This window comes from Carlito syrichta, unplaced genomic scaffold (assembly GCF_000164805.1).
Source record: "Carlito syrichta isolate Samal-C Ts95f unplaced genomic scaffold, Tarsius_syrichta-2.0.1 Scaffold302106, whole genome shotgun sequence".
Taxonomy (NCBI): domain Eukaryota; kingdom Metazoa; phylum Chordata; class Mammalia; order Primates; family Tarsiidae; genus Carlito; species Carlito syrichta.
The window spans coordinates 120,524-139,852 of record NW_007246202.1 but is presented as its reverse complement, the minus strand read 5'-3'; the positions used below and the strand labels follow the sequence as shown (position 1 = coordinate 139,852).

General features: G+C 39.4%; 1 protein-coding gene across 5 annotated transcripts in view; it reads left to right on the top strand.

Moving 5' to 3' along the window:
• SORBS2 (sorbin and SH3 domain containing 2) overlaps positions 1-19,329 on the top strand; it is a 218,987-nt gene that overhangs the window by 122,769 nt on the left and 76,889 nt on the right. For 3 of the 5 annotated variants that reach the window (XM_021711376.1, XM_021711373.1, XM_021711372.1), the window contains 2 exons: positions 5,857-5,883; positions 6,116-6,240. In XM_021711376.1, the coding sequence (XP_021567051.1) occupies positions 5,857-5,883; positions 6,116-6,240 (152 nt within the window). The remainder of the gene's footprint in view (positions 1-5,856; positions 5,884-6,115; positions 6,241-19,329) is intronic. The other 2 variants (XM_021711375.1, XM_021711374.1) reach the window with 1 other exon arrangement.

Genomic DNA, 19,329 nt, shown 5'->3' with positions numbered 1-19,329 from the left:
GACCGGGAGTGGCCACTGCCCTCCAGTCTGGGCGACAGAGTGAGACTCCAACTCAAAAAAAAAAAAAAAAAAGATTAACACAAATATACTCAAGAGCAGGGGTCCTCAGCCCCAGGGCCATGGACCTGTAGCCTCACAGCAGGAGGTGAGTGGGCAGGCCAGCAAGCAAAGCTTCATCTGTATTTACAGCAGCTGCTCATTGCTCACATTACTGCTTGAGCTCCTCCTACTGTCAGTTGAGCGGTGCCATCAGATTCTCATAGAAGCACGAACCCTATCGTGAACTAGGCATGTGAGGAATCTAGACTGCATGCTCCTTATGAGACTACGCCTGATGATCTGAGGTGGAGCTCAGGTGGTGACGCTAGTGCTGGGGAGTGTCTGCAAATACAGATTAACATTAGCAGTGAGGTTTGACTGCACAGAGACCATCATAAAACAAACACTTGCAGACACATGTCAAAACTCTATCCGTGAGTGGCAAGTGAGTTGATGTACTTCAATTGTACAACTGCATCTGATGGCAGGCTTTAAGTCAGAATTCCATGCGTATTTTAGTCTGCTCGTGGCCTGCTCATTATTTTATTTGCTGCTTCCATTCTTGCCTCCTTTTTTAAATGGTGAATTGTATATTTATTACATTATATATTACAATGTAATGATACTAGAAATAAAGTGTACAATAAGTGTTATGCACTTGAATCATCCCGAAACTATCCTCCTTTCCCCCTCCCCTGCCTGCCCATGGAAAATTGTTTTCCACAAAACCTGGTGTCAAAAAGTTTGGGGATCACTGTTCTAGAGAGTAATTGGGACATGACATTTCAGCATCCACTCAGGTGTGTCTCTTTATAATAAATATCTGTTATGACTACCTAAGCTTGCAGGCACAGGCTGCATCGCAAGGGCAGGCAGCTGTGGCAAGAGACCAGAAGGAGCCCAGCAACCCAGCACCTCTAGACCCTGAAACATACCCACACCTTCTGGTGGCTGGTTGGCTGGTTGATTGGTTAATGAGTTTGAAAGAAGTAAGAAAGGGATGGAAAATCTAAAAATAATTCTCACTGTGTATCTCAGTCTTTTACATGCCTGCATTTAGCAGTTGAACACTCCACTCCAGATGTCCTTTGCTTTAAAACCATTTGGTCCTAGACTATTCAGGTTTGTGGAGGGAAAAAAAATCCATAGAGAGAAGCCCACTCCCACCTACCACCGCCATTCCACAAAAGAATTTCCATGCCCAAGTTTAAATACCTGGCCAGCAGATTCCATGATATATTAAGTGAAAAGGACATGCAAGCTGCATTGCAATGTATGTAGTATGATCTCATCTGGTTAAATAAAATCTCTATATATGTATTTGTACACATTGACTCATGTGTATGAACATGAAAAGATGTTAGATAAACTACAGATACATTTACATGGGATACCACAGAGAAATGGGAATGAAGGAAAGAAAGTAAAATAATTAGAATGGCTGTAGCGTGAATATTGTAGACATTTCAACCAAATAAAATCTCAGCCCAGGCTACTCAGATGTGGACCACTGATGCACATGCCAGGGAGTGACACATTGCCTCAACAATGCCAATCTGTTATTTATAGAAGTAACCATTGAGAGAATAGTATTGGATTGAGCTAGATATCGCCATTTTGGAAAGTCAAAACTGGATTATCAGCAACTTTATATCATTCAACTTAACAGAAAAATAGAATCAGAATAGTATAAAGATTTCACACTTGAATATGAAATACTCTTCAGTATAAGAGCAGTGGTTCTGAGCTATTTTACATTTTATATCAGTAGAAGTAAGCTTTCTAGAGAATGAAGTCCCTGAGTTTTGGATTTAATTGTTACTTTAAAAACAAGCCTCTTTTATATCAATTAGATATATCTTATGATCCCTTTTTCAAATAAGTTTTAATTACATTTTGAAGAAAGAAGTCAGCATCTTTGATGTCGAATTGCATTCTGTAGTACTTTTCATGGAACTTATTTGACACAACGCCTTTATATGCTTCAAATGAGAATTCATAAATATGTGAATAGGTGTTAATATTGTTAAAATAACAATAGCCTTTACATAAAGCGTAGACTACCTCCACAAATGCTTCCAAGTTGCCCTTGTTTCCCTCTAGTCCAGAAAGTTCATACAAGTCATCAACTATTCATCCCCTGAGTCAGCCTGTCTTTCTCTTTTCCTTTTGTGAGAAGTAAATTCCCACTGGACAGTTCTTCAGAGTACACACTGTTGTTTTAAACCTAAGCTAGAAACAAAACAGTGACTAGAGAGAAAAAATTGAAAGATATTTCATTTCACCGAAGCCACGTGGCAATCTGAGGTAACATTGGTGAGAGTGGTGTGTTGCCGTGTGGGGACCACCATGCCAGGAGACAAGGTCTTGTCAATGTTACCTGTGTGTTTTATTAGCCTTAAGAAGATTAGTCTGTCTCAGCCTTAAGTTTTCTTTCTTAAAAAAAAGAACCTGAGCCCGCAGGTTCGAGACCCGCCTGGGCAACTTGGCGATACCTCATCTCTACAATAAATCAAAAATTAGCTGGGTGTGGTAGCGCACGCCTGTAGTTCCAGCTACTCGGAAGGCTGAGGCGGAAGGATCGCCAGAGCCCAGCAGGTCTGGGTGACAGAGTGAGACTCCAACTCAAAAGAAAAAAAAAAAGAAAATGTGTCTATTGTTTTCTTACCTCTCTGAGAACGTAATCATTTCCAAACGCACACGAATTTGTCAGAAATAAATGAGAGTAATGAAAAAAAATAAATGAAAAGCCTTGTTGTAGTACTTAGCACAGTAGGCATTCAATTAGCTGACTCAAATTTAATTATCATGTTTAAATTATTGGAAAGCACTTGAGCATGCTAAGGAAATGAGTTATAAGCACTAAAATCTTCATAATTTTCAAGAAAAAATATGAATGATAATGTCAATATAGCACTAGTTAAAAGGAATTTAAACAAAACCTGAGAGTAGAAATTGTGATGTGACAGGTATCACAAACACAGCTACATAAAAGCTGCCATGTTAGAATCATAACGTTGAAAAGGACTTTTGAGGACATCCATTCAACCCCTGACACCAAACCAAGAATGCCTTAAACAAAATCTCAGACAGGGGGGCTCACCAGCTTGTGCATAACAGACACAGGAAAAGCACGTTGTGGTTGTGAAGAGCTGTATAGCTCTTCATTCTCAAAGACCTTATTTATAGTCACGTGCAAAACAGCTAGAAGAAGGATAAACCATTCCCCATTTTGTCATTCCTAAGTTTTCAGGGAAGCAATGACTGTCTGCTGAAGAACGCTAGATATTAAGGACTCAGAATGATCATCAGTAACATTCAAGATTTGGGGCAAAATCATTTTCCCCATGCATCCACCATACCAGTCACCTGACCAATTTTGCACTGTTTGTTTAGTGAGCTATATTCCCTTTACTTGACATGGATCCAGAAGACCTTCTATTACTTGCTCCAGAGTACTGGCAACCTTTCTTTCCTAGGCTTTCCCGACAGGGATAAAACAAATCCAGAGATATGGTGAACAGTATCCACATGGGAAGAGAAATCTCTTTCAGTACCTCAGAAGACCATGACAAAAGAGCAAATCAAGACCGGGTGTTTTACATATCTGTAACTAGATTTATTTGAAAAAAGCCGAAGTGTTGTGTACTTCAGCATCCTTAAAGGATTACCCACTTACAAGTAGATTTGTGATCACAAACATTGGCTTCGTTAAAATATTGGTTCATCCTGACCTTAGTCGGCCATTTCTCTATTTTCTCCTTTCCCTTAATTCTACACACTCATATCCATTCTGTGACTCAAATCCTTCCAGCAGAGTTAACCATTACTAATAGCTCATGTTTTTAGTAGCACAGATGGAGTTTCATTTGAAAATCCCTGGGCCCAGTACCCCAGGGAGGGGCCCATGATTGGGCCAACAGTGACTGTCCTCTGATTCTCCCATGTAGTGTTTCTTAGGGTTCTGTAATCTCCAGGGGTCCCCCATGCGAAGAAACAGAGCTACCCCTCTACAGACCATCAATTAGAGAAAGTTTATTTCAAGTGTCCTTCAAACCTGCTCCATACACCATCTTCTTCCTCCCCACATCTCCGCCTCTTACACCTCCGAGCATCTGGCTCCATTCCCTCCATCCCCAGCACCTACCTTGCACCCTGCTTTTTGATCTCAGCTTTATCACACCAAGAGTAAAATAAACTCTCTATTCTCAACAAAAAATATGATATGATTTTTAATGCCTTTTCATTATCCATTCCCAAATTCTCAAAATTTGTTGCCCACAGTTGCCCTAGTGTCTACTCTAATGAGTTCTCTGTGTTGCCCCAAAGCAGGAATGTCCCCAAACAGAATTCGATGGCACCAGAGCGGAATTCTAATGGTTGCTCTGTGTTGCTAAACTATGTTTTGGTTACAGAGTCCTCTTCATCATTGAACTGATTGCTTCCGTCAACCCTGGAAATAGGGCAATTCTTCAAAGTAATTTTTTTCTGTAGGGGGCCCATTTCATTACTCTAATTTTGCATTCACTGGAGACAAAATTCATACAAAATTATCTGTTATAAATGTGAATTTGTTAGTTTTTCTCTAACTCATCTGAGTTGGAGTCATTCTAATGTACTCTGTGCTGACTCAAATTTATTTTTCTGCCTTTGATTTGGGAAGAATCCATATCAAATATTTCTTCTAGAAATCGAATGCCTGCATTTCAACCCATTTTATCATTCAAAATTCATGTATTTAGACCTCGAAATAACTATTCCTGAGGCATTAAAAGAAAAAGAAGATTTCTTTTAGCATGCAAGATCCATGTGTTATTAGGCATTAAAATAACAGCAATTGTTTAATGGTTCCAAGGAACATGTCGAAGAAACCCAGGGACTGAACAGCAAGTTGGACCAAAGTCTGACCTCTGGGGTCCTTTCCAAAGTCAAGAGTTTATGAGTCTAAATGAAGCTGACCATGTGGTATAATAGAACCAAGCAAGACAAATTAGTTACTTCAAATGTGCATCTGTTAAATATGCAAATTAATTACCTCAAATGTGCATAGTTGATTACCTCAAATGTGCATATAAAAGATTCTCAAATATATAATTCCAATAACATTGATAAAAAATATATCATTGTTCCGCTTTCCAAATGCACTACCAAAAGCAACTTATTAGTACTGAAATGTATTTTCCACAACTTTCTAGCTGAAAGACAATGGAATGTATTATGACAAATCTTTTATATTTGAGTATAAGATGACTTTTATATGGCATAAGAAGGAAACCCAAAGTCTACAGAATAATTTGAAAATAACACATAATATGGTAGATACATTTACAATTTCTTGAGGTAAAAAAAAATTACAAACTACAAAAAATAGTTCTCTAACACAGGAGTTGAATATGGTTAGACATTGAAAGCTAAGGATCTAGTGGTTTGAGTTACTGTCAGAAGAAGCATTTATTGTTTACAAACCAGATCCCATTTGATCCTTTAATTTGATATTTAGAAATTCATATATCTATCTTGGGCAGTAAAAAGAGTAAAATGCATGGTTGCAGTATTATTGAGGGGAAAAAATCAGTGTTTGATATATAGATATTAATTATATATTATAAATTTTTAATGATTTATATTCTAATTGAAATAAAAATAAATGCACAAACATCATTAGTATATTTGTGTGTGTATATATATATTTTTCAGAGTTTTAGAACTGAGATAACATTTGCAAAAGTAATACATTTGGTTCTTTGTCAAGTTGTTTTTACTGAATTATTCATTTATTTTATTCTAGTCTTAATTTCAACATTTTTTTCCTTTCAGGGCGTGATTCCCAATCACCAGACTCAGGTACAGAAAAGATATTCTGAATAACTATTATATTTGTTGTGAGTTTTTAAAAGCATATTCATAGCCACATCGTTGACCTCACACCAAACTTAAGTTTCATATACTGTTGCACGTGTTAAATTAAATCTCTAGTAAGAATACTTGAATTTTAGAAGCAAAAATAAATTTAATTTCAAAATGATTAAGTGAAAGTAGATATTTTTGTATCCAATTTGTTTTCTCTTAATGAAAGCTTGGAGATCATACAATGATCGAAATCAAGAGACACTGAACGGAGATGCTACATATTCCTCTCTTGCAGCAAAAGGTTTTAGAAGTGTTCGACCAAACCTACAAGATAAAAGATCACCAACTCAGGTAATCCTGCACACTCTTTTCTGCTGTGTTATTTTAAAGCATGGTTATGAGGCCACCACATTGAGCCTTTCTTCTAGGAACTAGTGTGCCTATTTTGATACATGTTTTATTTTTAATATGTTTTTGCTTTTATATTTGTTTTGCTTGCCAGGTTTGTATTTACCACATGGAGACCAAGTTTTAAGTTCAAAACAGTTGTTGTTTGTTTTGGATTAACCTAATTAAAGTAAATCAATCTCTAACCTAATGTTCAGAATATATTCTAATTCTTCTAAAACTGACAACTGATGCTTTGAATTTCAAAGTTCTGAGGTCACCAATACATTATGTATTCAATAACTATGGATTATGCAACTCTTTGTTACATTAATTAAAGGGACTCTGTTTTGGAGATATTAGTAAAATTGTGCCATAAGCATGAAAAGTGTTATAAAGCTAAGTGACTAAATAAACCATATATATACTTCAAGTTCTAAAAATGTGCCAAGAGGACATACGTTCACTTTAGCATGATTGCTCAGAATATAGAAGGAGGCAGACTTTATAATGTATCTTGAGAAAAACTATTTTCCCTTAAGGGCAACTATTTATAGTAAATTAAAATGCATTGTAGCAGCCGGGCTCAGTGGCTCAGCCTGTAATCCCGCGCCTTTGGGAGGCTGAGGTAAGTGAATTGCCTGAGCCTGCGGGTTCGAGACCTGCCTGGGCAGTGAGACCTCATCTCTACAATAAATCAAAAAATCAGCAGGGCGTGGTAGCGCATGCCTGTAATTCCAGTTACTCGGAAGGCTGAGGTGGAAGGATTGCTGGAGCCCAGCGGGTCGAGGCTGCGGTGGCCGGGAGCGGCCACTGCACTCCAGTCTGGGCAACAGAGTGAGACTCCAACTCAAAAAAAAATAAAAAAAATAAAATGCATTGTAAATGGAATGAAAATGATCATTCAATCTAGCCAACATAATGGATTGCATAACCAGGTGTGGCATTGCTTTACCATCTGTAAGGACAAGGTTGACACTGGTTTCTTTCATGACTAACTTTGACTTTCTCTTTTTTCTTCAACTTTATTTCTTTCTCCGGATGCTTCTGGCAATCCAGGCACCCCTTCCACCAGCCAGAAAAGAGAGCTTCTGTAGCTCTTTGATAACCAGTCACAAAAACGGTGACATCTTAGACCAATTAGTAACTAACACACAAATTCCCTCCTGTACAGAATACTTTACTAACAAAAAGCATCTTCAAGGAACTATGTATTCTAATGAAGATTCCAGACAGACAATTGTATATTCTGAAGAATCTAACACAACTGTGTCATATACACAAAAAATTACTAATCCACTACCAGCAGCTTCCAGCACAGATCCTGCATCATTCACTGACGTCAATACCCCAGTTCTACAAGAAGCTTACCAGCAAGACTCTCAAACTCGGAGAATTTCTACCTTGAAACTAATCCATAACCAGGATCTAGGAAGTAGCAACCCCATTAATACTCTACAGTTTTCCAAACCCGTTGAAGTACCATCATTTCTCAAAAGGCCTTGCTCACCACCATCTAATCCGGTGCCTGAGATACACACAGCATCTCTTTCCATTCAGATAGCTCCCCTTTCAGGACAGGACCCTGAAAGCCACAAACAGCTACCTGAGCTTTCTCCAGAGACTACAAAGATAATTCTTCAGCAAGAGAGACAAACATCTGCAGTTGCTGTGGCCTCTCAGTCCTCAGACTGCCCGGTGGTACATTGTCCCATCTCTTCTTACATGTGTTTCATAGAGAACCTAACTCCTTTGGTTTGGGAATCTAATATAAACTAATGCTTTGTTAGTTCCCAAGCAAGAAGGGAAAGGAGAAAGAAACCATCTTCCAATGTGAAACTCGACTAAATTCATCAGTAAATTTCTAGGTGTCTTTTAATTTGAATATCCAGAAATCATATTCTAAAAGTTTATCCAGAAATTATATTCTATAAGTTTTTTTCTCTTCTAGATGTTTATTAGAAATCATTGATGGGTCAGTTACCATTTAACATACTGCAAACCATTTTAGTACTTAAAATGCTTTTAGGTTTCAGAGAAGTAATTTTCATATAAAATCTTTTCTTACCTAGATTTGCTTTATTTATGTGTACAAATTCTCTTAAAATACTTGCCAATTATAATTTGCTTTGGCAAGAAACAATTTATCTTAATTTTAAGCAGAGGCTCAATATTCATATTCACTAGAATTTGATCAAGTTATCATTTCAGAAAATACATTAGTCAACCTTTATTACCCAGAGTTTTAGGAAGTAAATCTTTATTTCCATATATGTAAAATTATCTTACAGTATCATTCTGCTGATATTTATTAATCTGTTTAGAAGAGAAATGTATTTCTCTTCTTGGTATCTCCACAAAGTAATGTGATGGTAAAAATATAAGCTTTAAGGATAAACTAGATTTTAATCCAGTCTCCATCACTGACTATGTGATGAGGTCTCCAGCTTAATTTCCGGTGAGTCTGAATGAAGAAATAAGAATATTAATTAATCCTTAATTCACAGGTTGTGGTAAGACTAGGGAGTTATTAGAGGTGAATTACTTAGACCAGAGCAAGCACTCAATAAATGATAGCCATTAACAGAAAATACGAGCAGTAACAGTAGTCACGGTAGTACTGAAAACACCAGTGGCTAAGTAAATAATTTGTATAATGCTGTTTCTTGTGTCTGAGCTAATTAAAAACAATCCAAAACATATCCTTGAAGAGACGTATTTTTAAACTGTGTAGAAAGTCTCCAACAGTTAATCTGAGCGACACTAAGATCCTCCCACCCACTCATAAAGCAGAAACCTTAAACATAGATGATTAAAAACACTAGTGTTTGTAAACCTCTGCCAAAATGTCTCCTTCATCAACTAATCATGATGTGCAAAATTATTCAGTAGAGCAATTTTTTTGAACTAAGGTAATATCTTCTGAGAGCTCCTATGAAAAATAAGACAATAACATTAATAGCAGCTAACATTTATTAAGAGTTTGTGCAGGCACTGTGACAAAAGTTGCTTCCCCAGGGTCATGCAGCTGATGATGGACAGAACTAAGACACAGACCCAGGAGTCACTACTCTGCTACCTCTCATTGTGAAATACTCACTAGTGACAAGAAGATATGGGGCTGTAACAGTGGCTGATCAAGCAGATATGTCTTGATGCGTGGGGTTCAGGATCCCACGAAGGTCCGAGGAAGCTAAGTCAACCTGGTGCTCTAGAGACAGGCCTATGCCTGTGTCAGTGAACAGACTCCCCTCTGTCCCAGGACAATCACACCAAGAAGCAGGGGCAGGAGAAGCCATAGTAACTGATGTCCCTCCTTGGACTCATGCAACATAGTTTTTGGTTCTTCGAAATGGTTTCCTTATGTTTGAAAACATAAGTTGATAACTTTCATTTTCCACGGTTTTGTTACCATCCGGGCTGACCCGAGGCAACTGGTTTAATTACACAATCCCCTGAGTATCAGCACAATCCAAAAGTTAAGATTTGAGATTCTGTTGCTTTTATTCAACACATAATTATTGGGCACCTACTATATGTCACATCTCTTCTAGTTAACAGAACTGGATTTGAAACCACTGTGTATGTGTGTGTGGGAGGGTCAAACAATAAAACGTAAGTAAATTACAAGCATTAGAATCCTCACGGAAATTGAATTATGCAATGCTAAGCAGAGATGTCATGTTCAGTAGAGTTGACCAACAGACCTCGCTGAAAAGATAGAACAGCTTTGAAGGGGGAAGAATATCCTTTGAAGGGCAGAAGGAACATCTAGTATAAAGGCTTTAAGGCTAAACGTGCTGGGACATGGGAGGACCATCAAGAAAGCCAGCAGGAAGGAGAGGAATTAAGCGAGAGTGATAGAAAGTAAAGTTGAAGTGACAAAGGTCAGATGACAGGAGTCCTTGTAAGCCATTGTAAGAATTTTGACTTCTACTCTCAGTACTAATGGGGGCCATTCGAGAATTTGGTGGCTCTTGCTATTATTAGCTGACTTATTTAACTGAATTATTCTGGCAGCCTACTGGAAAACCAAGTATAGAGAGGCAAGGAGGAGAACAGGCAGCCCTGCCAGGTAACCATTACAATAATTTAGGTGAGAAGTGTTGGTGACTCAAAGCAAGGTGGGAGCGTGGAGGTGGGAAGAACTCGGAGTGTATGAATGTATTTTGAAAGTAGAGCAAACAGGGCTTGCTGGTAGATTGCATGTGGGGTGTGAGGGAAAGAGAAGAGTCAAGGTTGACTCCAGCTGGGAGGATGGAGTTGCCGTCAGCTGAGACCGGACAGCTGTGCGTGAAACAGGTTGGCGGAAACATCAGCACTTCCATCTGGGACACACTAAGTTTGAGGTGTCGGTTTGTCAGACACCCACGCGGCGTGGTTGAGTCTTCACTGCAGGGAGAAGATCCAGGTTGGAATTATGAGCAATCGGCTTATAGAGCGATAGTTTTTGTGGCCATGAGACTGGATGAGGTCACCAGGGAGTGAGTAGAGAGAAAAGAGGAGGCCCAGGAACTGAGCCCAAGAAATCCCAACATGCAAAGGAAGAGCCAGCAGAGGAGACTGAAAGCCGTGCCCCCAAGGGAGGAAGAAATTCAGCGAAATGTGGCGTTCTGAAGGCCAAGTGAAGATGAAGGGAGGAGATTGAATAATGAACTGTGCGAGGCCTGCTGATAGGGCAAGTGTAAGATGAAATCCGATATCTTACCTTTGACTTCGTAGTGGGAGGAGGCCTTCCTTGGAGTAGGCACGCGAGAGGCTGGGAGGAGGGCAACTAGGATGTCAGCTCTTGCAAGGTGTTATTACCATGATGCCATTTACCTGGTTATTCACCTTCCCTGAGGCTCAGTTTTTTCATCTATAAAATGAGGATAATGATAGCATTCATCTCAGAGAGTTGCTGTGAGTCTTGAGTAAGATACTGCATATAAGAAGTTTGGCATGGTGCCTGCTACGTAGAAATTCCTCAACAGAGAGTCGCTACTCTTATTTTTAAATAATACGTTTTTTCTAAATTATGCATGTGATTGAGAAAATGAAATGTATTCTCAACATTACTTTTTGACTGGTGAATAAAAGTTTGTTTAATCAGACCAGCAGTTTGTTCTAAGATCGTGTATCGTCTTGTATAATGCTTTGCCCAAAAGTGGCATAAAGCTATTGCAGTTTTGTCTTTTGTTAAAATTTTGGTAAGAGCGTTTAACATGAGATAGGCCTCCTTACACAATTGTTTAAGTGTACAATACAGTAATGCTAGCTGTATGCGCAGTGTTATGTAACAGATCTCTAGGATTTGTTCATCCAGCATAACTACAACTCGTTACCCATTGAACAGCAATGCTTCATTTCCCCTCCCCAAGTCCCTGGCAACCAGCAGGCTTTTCTGTTTCTTTGAGTCTGACTGTCTTAGATACCTCTTGGAAGTGGCATGATGCAGTATCTGTCCTTCTGTGTCGGGCTTGTTTCACGTATCACGATGCTCTTCAGGTCTCCCCATGTTGTAGCATAGAGCAGTATTTCTATCTTTTTTGAAGACGAAGAGTATTCAGTTGTATCTATACACCACATTTTCCTTATCTGTTCATTCTTCGGTGGACATTTAGCTTGTTTCCACATCTTGACTGTTGTGATATACTTCATTTCTAATCTCACTTTCCACATAATGACCTTTCACAATGGTGACCTTTCCATTTTAAATACTTGTGTTCCACAATCTGGCAAGTCTCAGGAAATGCCAAGTGTTGTAAGCCAAACACTGTGAACATGCCAAATACATGTTCTGTTATGAAGAATTGGTCTCCCAAGGGATTAGCAGACTCAAGAAATAGAAATACACTAAGATGTGAAAAGCAAATTTTAGGGTTCTAAAAGTTTTACTTACATACTTTTGTTGTTATTATTAAAGTCTGTTTATTAGTTTAAGAAGAAAACAACAGGCCACTGTTAGGATTCTGTATTTGATGATTTTACATATTGTTTATCATCTGCATGTGTTTTCATTTATCTCCTACAAATGGAGAGACCACAAAATGTGGATGTTATCCTTGCTGTTCCTGTGTAACCAGATACCCTGTTGCTAAAAATGTCACATTGTTCTCAGTGTCAGAGAAGTGAAGGCATAAACCAGACGCTTTGGAAAGACAGCGAGAAGCTACATATACTTTTCTATGTTATCCATGAGTGCTGTGCCCTTTGTATCAGGAAGATAACCTGTCCTGCCTATGATACAGCATAATCTATCATTTGCCAATGCCACACTTTCACAGCTGCTGCTACACATGTGTTGAGGACTCAAAGGGGAACTTGCCTGACTGTCATGTAGAAGGGAGAGGAAATGCATTTCTTTTTGCTCCAGGGGATCAATATGTAGATGCTAAGGAAAGCAGTCATGAATCCGTGTAGGCAATGTGGGATGATAGACACGATGCGGAACTGCAGAGTATACTTTCTGGACCATTCCTATCAATACCAGCCCCAGTCATGCATTCCATTAGCATGACCAAGCAATATCTCATCGCTTCCTCACTATGGGTCCGTTATGCTATTAGTTGATCGGGTTTTTGGTCATTTCTCTATCTGTTGTGTGTGTGCGCACACATGCATATGTACATGTGTGGTTAAATAATTGAACATTAGAGGATATTTAAGAGCCCAATAGAATTTAGAGATCACCTGGGATCTCCTCTTCAACATTTCCCAATAGATGGGCATTCAGCCTCTCCTGAATATACTTCATAGAGAGCTCAATGACTTTATAAAACAGCAATTCAGTGCTTGGGATTGAGCTCTGATTATTAGAAAGTATTTCTAATACTGCATTCTAATCTGCCTTCCTTAACTTCTCCCTAATCCCACAGAGCAAAGGAGATGAAATTTTCTTCCTCTTCTGTGTGATGATTTTCTTGTTCTCTACCCTACCCCGCTGTTTGCTTTTGCAGAACATTCCTGGGCCTTCCAAGCATTTTCATTTTTGTAAATGATTCTCATTTTTTTTAGAGCTATTGTCACACGCCAGGCACTGTGCTAAGTACTTTACATTATCTCATTTAATTTTCACAAGTTTCAATAGATGGTTTTATTAATGTCTATATGTTACATCTGAGGAAACAAGACCAAGGGAGATCGCACAACTTGCCCAGGTCTGTCTGACTGCAGATGCACAGCTCAACCAGTAGGCTTGGCTGCCTCTATGTTCTCATGCATTTCAACTTTTAAAGCCCATATTTTGGTAATGTTCTTAAAATATGACACCTTCCCCGATGCAAACTCATACTTCCTGTCTGAATACCACAGAGCATAGCTGAAACGTTCACTCCCTGATTCCAATCTGTGTGACAGTTTTAGGTCACCTATCATCCAAATCTTGGGTGGGGACTATATGGCTAAAAGAGCTTTTGTTATGAGGCCGTAGGACAATCTCCTATTAAAATGTGAGCAGTTCAGCCAGACCTCAGGGGAACTGAGCATCAACCAGGTAGCGACTCTCTCTCAGTCGTGGATGCTGCATGGTTTCTTGTCTCTCCTCTTCATCTCTGCTCCCTCATTACTTCAGATTGCCTGTGGATTTCCATGACATTTTCTGGCTACTTGCACTTGGGTAGCCCACAGCAGTCTGACTGGGGCATTTGGTATCATATAATTCAAATTTCTCAGAGGGAGGCCGGGCCCGATTGACCCAGTTTAGTTTAGTCATTCTTCCTCCTAAACAATCATCTGTGGCCAGCAAAACAGTGCTGCCTGGGATAGACAAAACTGCCAGGCATTTCTCTGAGTCCCTTAAGAAAAGGTTGGGAGAGAGGGGGCAGAATGTCATGGAAGGATATGGGGGTGGAAGGCCAAGTTTATATAAATATATAAAACCCCCTCCTAGATTTTTTTAAGTAAATTACTGTCAACTCTATTGAAAAATAGAAAGCAAAACCTGTCAAATTCCTTTGATTGATAGTTAATATATCCTGTATGTTCTTTGAGAAATGAGGCCTAGAAGCTGAGTGATTAAAGATTTTTAAGAGGGGGATGTTAGAATCCTAGACCACAGTAGCATGTCAAGTCAATTGGAGTCTGAGGCAGAAGGAAAGGCATGTCCTCCTGTATTTATGTTTTTATGTATTTTTTTTTTTTTTTGAGTTGGAGTCTCACTCTGTCACCCAGACTGGAGTGCAGTGGCCGCTCCCGGCCACCACAGCCTCGACCCGCTGGGCTCTGGCGATCCTTCCGCCTCAGCCTTCCAAGTAGCCAGAATTATAGGCACGCACTACCACGCCCGGCTGATTTTTTTGATTTATTGTAGAGATGAGGTCTTGCTGCCCAGGTGGGTCTCGAACCCGCGGGCTCAGGCAATCCACTCACCTCAACCTCCCAAAGGCGCGGGATTACAGGCTGAGCCACCAAGCCGGGCTTTTTTATGTATTTTTAATGAGTCTTTTCTAGAATGTTTAAGTCATTTAAAAGTGTTTGATAAATTGAAATGTAGGTTTATTAGCACTCACATTCTTCTTTGCTTCAATATTTTATTTATGCCAAAACAGAATTGTATTGATTAAGTGGAAATTGTCTAACGTATCCATTGTCTCAATTAAGAAAGAGATCAGAAAACAGAAAATGTTGAAAACATTATTGATGAGTTTGCTTCCATTAAAAATTTCATGTTCTTTTTCCTCAGTCTCCAATACTGCTTGGCATGGATCTGGTATTCACTTCAATTTTTGATATTTTGTTCAGTATAGATTATTTTGGCATTGATTTTGATTTTCTTCTAGGATTGCATTCAAAGAGTATCTTGATTACTGAGTTTTTGTCACTCACTACATTTTGCTCCCCAAGAAGTATTTCACGTTCTCCCACCCTACGCCCGGCTGATGAGAGTGGCCACACACTCTCAGTATACCCTAGCTCCAAACCACAGCCACTCACCCTCTTGACACTTCCAGCTTCTCAGCTCCTGAGTCAACAAACAAAAGACATAGGGACTTAGAACTGCTGATATGTTGTAGTTGTCCCTGAGTTAACTTTATCTTTAAGCTTTAATGGGTTTATGAGCAATCTATGAATCCTATCACCCATGGCAATGATGACTTTGGAGAGAGTATGCTTTGGCTTTGGATATGTTTCAAGTCAGTCCCACCTTGAGGGGAACATGCCTTCTCCAACCCATGCCTTCTCCAACCCATTTACATCATTCTCTGTGGCAGATTTGCAGGTGCTGGATACATTCCTGACCCAAGGTTGGCACTTTAGTTTGCAGTACCTACATTCAACCCATTCTCCACAGCTGGAATGTGCCTTCCCCTGGATCCTGTGTTCTTCAAGTCCTCAAGGAGCTCGTCTTTTGTGATCTCTCTCATATACAGCTTCTCTTTAGTTGAATTCATTTTGACCAAGAGGCTCAGTGCTATTTTGAATAACCACGTGTGGTCTCTTAGTATATTCATCATCCTAAGGTTTAAATGTAGCCCCTTTTCTTTGTAGAAGACCAGGCAGCAGCAAGCTGCTGTCTCTAACCCCCCTCTCCCAGTGGCTCAACAATGGGGAAAGTAAAAAGCAACTTTATACTCACAAGAAGTTGGTGACCCTTGATCCGTATTCAAAACTCTTAGCCTCACATGGTCTTGAAAAGAAGGACACAGAACAATTAGGATTATTTTCTACATTTATCTGTCTGCCGCTAAATGCAATAGGAAAAAGCAAACGATTCTTGTTTAAAGTTAGTTTTTCCTACTTCGAGGTAGTCCAGATTGGGAAAATACTTCCTGTTTCCCTTCACACTTTTCCTGCTGCTCTTTCCAAATTTCCCTTTGGGGAAGCATGTATAATATGGTTCTCTCCCTGGGTCTACTGGGTATTTTAGGATCTTTTAAAGGAGCTCCCAATAGTCTAAGAAGTAATTTACATATTTATGGAAAGATATTTAAGGTTTTTTGTGTGTGAGGGGGTGACCGACATACTGTTGAATTTTGGAATATTATCTATAGATATTTAAGTGTGATGTGACTCATCAAGAGCTGTTTCTTTTGTTATCTGCACACACACACACACACAAAGACTCAAAACTGTGAGCGTGTGAGGGGTGATGAGAGAAATTCAAAAGGTGAAATCACTTTCTTTTCTGTGGACATTCTCTTTGGAGGAACAAATGAATGGATAAGGACCATGTTCACAAACAATGCTAACAAACAAATTAGTGGTCATACTACCCGTGGCAACAGTGATTTTAGAAAGAATATGCTTCAGCTTCTGTAATGTTTCAAGTCAAAGGATATGAACAAGTCAGTCCCGTGAGGGTTAAAGTCATCAGATTTTTCCTTTTAATGTTAAAGGAAAAAAATCTCGTTTGAACAGATCATTCAAATCTTTGTGTATGATCTGTATTAATCAGAATTTTCACTTAACATGAGAAAACTCAAAAGACATTCATGTTACATGGAAACTACCTCAGTTAAACAGCATTATTAGGAGACATTCCATTGACACTATCCAAAGACTGCTTTATACCGAATTCCATTTAGATCTATAGTAAAATTTTAGTATATTAAGTTAAAATTATTATAATTTCTTAATGTTATAGTTTTGCTTCCAATAAGTTCTGCAATTATTATAAGCCTTTGGTAATAATAAGGATGCAGTCCCACGAAAATATTTTAAGTTTGGGGTAACCAAGAATTCTGTCAGTTAATTCTAGAGAGCTTAAAACTATAAACAATAAAAAAGTATTACATTAAATTATTATGTCTAAGCAACAACAAAAAAAATTATGAAATAAAAATAGAATAAGAAAATGTGTCTTTTTATCCAGGGTTGGGTTTTTTTAACCCGTTAGGTTAAGGATATGCTTTTGAGTGTCTGTGTTCCCTGAAGTTCATGCAGAACGTCATGTATATGTGGATTTGCACATTCTCCTCAAGAGAAGGATCAGTAGCTTTTACCAGTTTTCTAAGGGATCTATGACCCAGAAAGACCTTTTTACATGATGAATTTATGAGCATCCAACTAAATGTCTGAGAAAATATTAATTATAACTTTTTGGGAGACCAACAACCTATGTTGCATAAGCTGAAACAAAAATTATGTCCGTTCAAGCACACCAGCTGGGATCACTTAAATCTTGACTGGGAATTATTTCTAAGTCTATGCAGTTCTCTTTATCCATTCTTCATCTTTGCACTAATATCTCACAATACTTCTGGCCTTCTATCTTATAATTAAGTTTGATGCTCATCACCATATTTGACATGTGAGGTCAGGCATCTCCAAGTCTATAACAGGTGGCTACAAAACTTTTAAAGGTCTGTCTTCTTTCTTCCTTCTACAGACAGTTCCTCTGCTATGTTTTGCCTCTTGGGTTATATCTAACCTTGGAGGCATGAAACCTTTTATATCTCCTTCAGTTTCTTTCTCCTTTACCTAAGATTTGGTGCCAACTGTAGTTCTAACCACCTAGTGTACATTCTAACCATTATCATTGGCTGGTTTCCATGTTCACACACTGGTACCTCTATGTGCACTGTGAGAATATTTTTGAGTTCAATTATTTTAGTGTTCTCTAGTGAAATCAGAGCTTTAATGAGTGAAAAGAAAATCGAATACCCTTTCCCCTTAGCTGTTTTTGGTTTGATCAATATTTCAATCTGTAAGTTCAAAAAATGAGACAAACTGATTTATATTTTTGGAACATTTTGGCAGGAGGAGAAGTATGCTTAAAATATTTTTTCTAGTAGAAGGCAAACCAATTCTGCTGATCAATATCCATTCTGATATCACTTCATTGTCACAAGTACAAAAACCAAAACTTCTGAGGAAAAAGTTTCATTCTGCCAATACTCTCAAGCCCCTGCCCAAAATTACACTGCAGTACCGTGTGGAAAATGGTCTGGTTTCCAAAGCACACTGACTGGATTCATTTTCCTCGTGTTTTCATGCTTTTTCCGCACTGTGTGGTTGGTACCTAATTCATCTGCGTATGTTTTCTTGAAGTGCTTGCAAATAAAACCAATGCGTTGCCTTCCCTGCCACACTGCCAAAAGAGATGTTTTGATTCATTGATCATTTATCTTTCCTTCTTATTTTTTTCCCACAAACCCAGCTTGGAAATCAGAACTTAACTGCCAGTGTGTCGGAGGTAAATGCTTCTCAGACACACAGACCACCCACAGCAGAAGCCTCTCCTCCAGGCCCCGCTTGTCCCCCAGGCAGGAGATCCAGCCCCCACGGGTTGGGGACTTCACGCCTGCATAAGCCCCAGAGCCCTTCGCACTGCTTGTCTAAACACCCTCTCCCAGCTCCCGAAAGCCTTATCCATGGCCCGCCACAAGCTCTCTCACGACAGACTCCTCCCTGGGCGAGCGCTCCTCCCGCTCCGAGAGTGAGTCCTCCACAGCCTTGCTAGCCGAGCTGCAGATGTGTGACTCTGCCACCCCTGACCTCCTGAGACACCCTCCCCGACCTGGGGTCGGAGGGCTGCTGTGAAAGATGGCACCACCCTCACCACCCCTGCGGCCACTCATGTAATTATTCTGCCTGCCTTTGCTTCCACCTCTTTCTATCAAGGCCTGATTCCTTTGGTGTCCTCTCATTCGCCGCTGGGCAGTTTCATTGCCCTAGGAGTGGGTTTGGAAGCTGGGCTAACCCATCTGTCAGGGGAAACCACCAGCGTTATCCTCATGAGCTTACTTGGAGCTACTCGTCATTCGAGGGTGACTTACAGCGACTCTAAAGTGGTTTACTTATGTTGTATTGTGATGCTGCAGCTAGTGAGTGATACAGTAATTGGCCTTAGTAAGAAGTCATCTCAGAAATTCAGACAAGTGTACATCACCATATGTCTTGGTTAGAGCATAGAAAAAGTCTGAAATTGTTAAAAAATTGTAACCCAGGATGAATGCCTGGTAGATGAGTTTTCCTCGCAAACTTGTATTAATGTGTCTTGTGTCCATAGTTTATATATCCTTGTTTCTCACACATGTGATTACTGACCGCATGGTGCTAATTCTCTTGCTGCTCTTTCTGCTCTTTCTCTAACACCTACTTTTTCTGAACCCATCTGTCATGCAGGAGCGG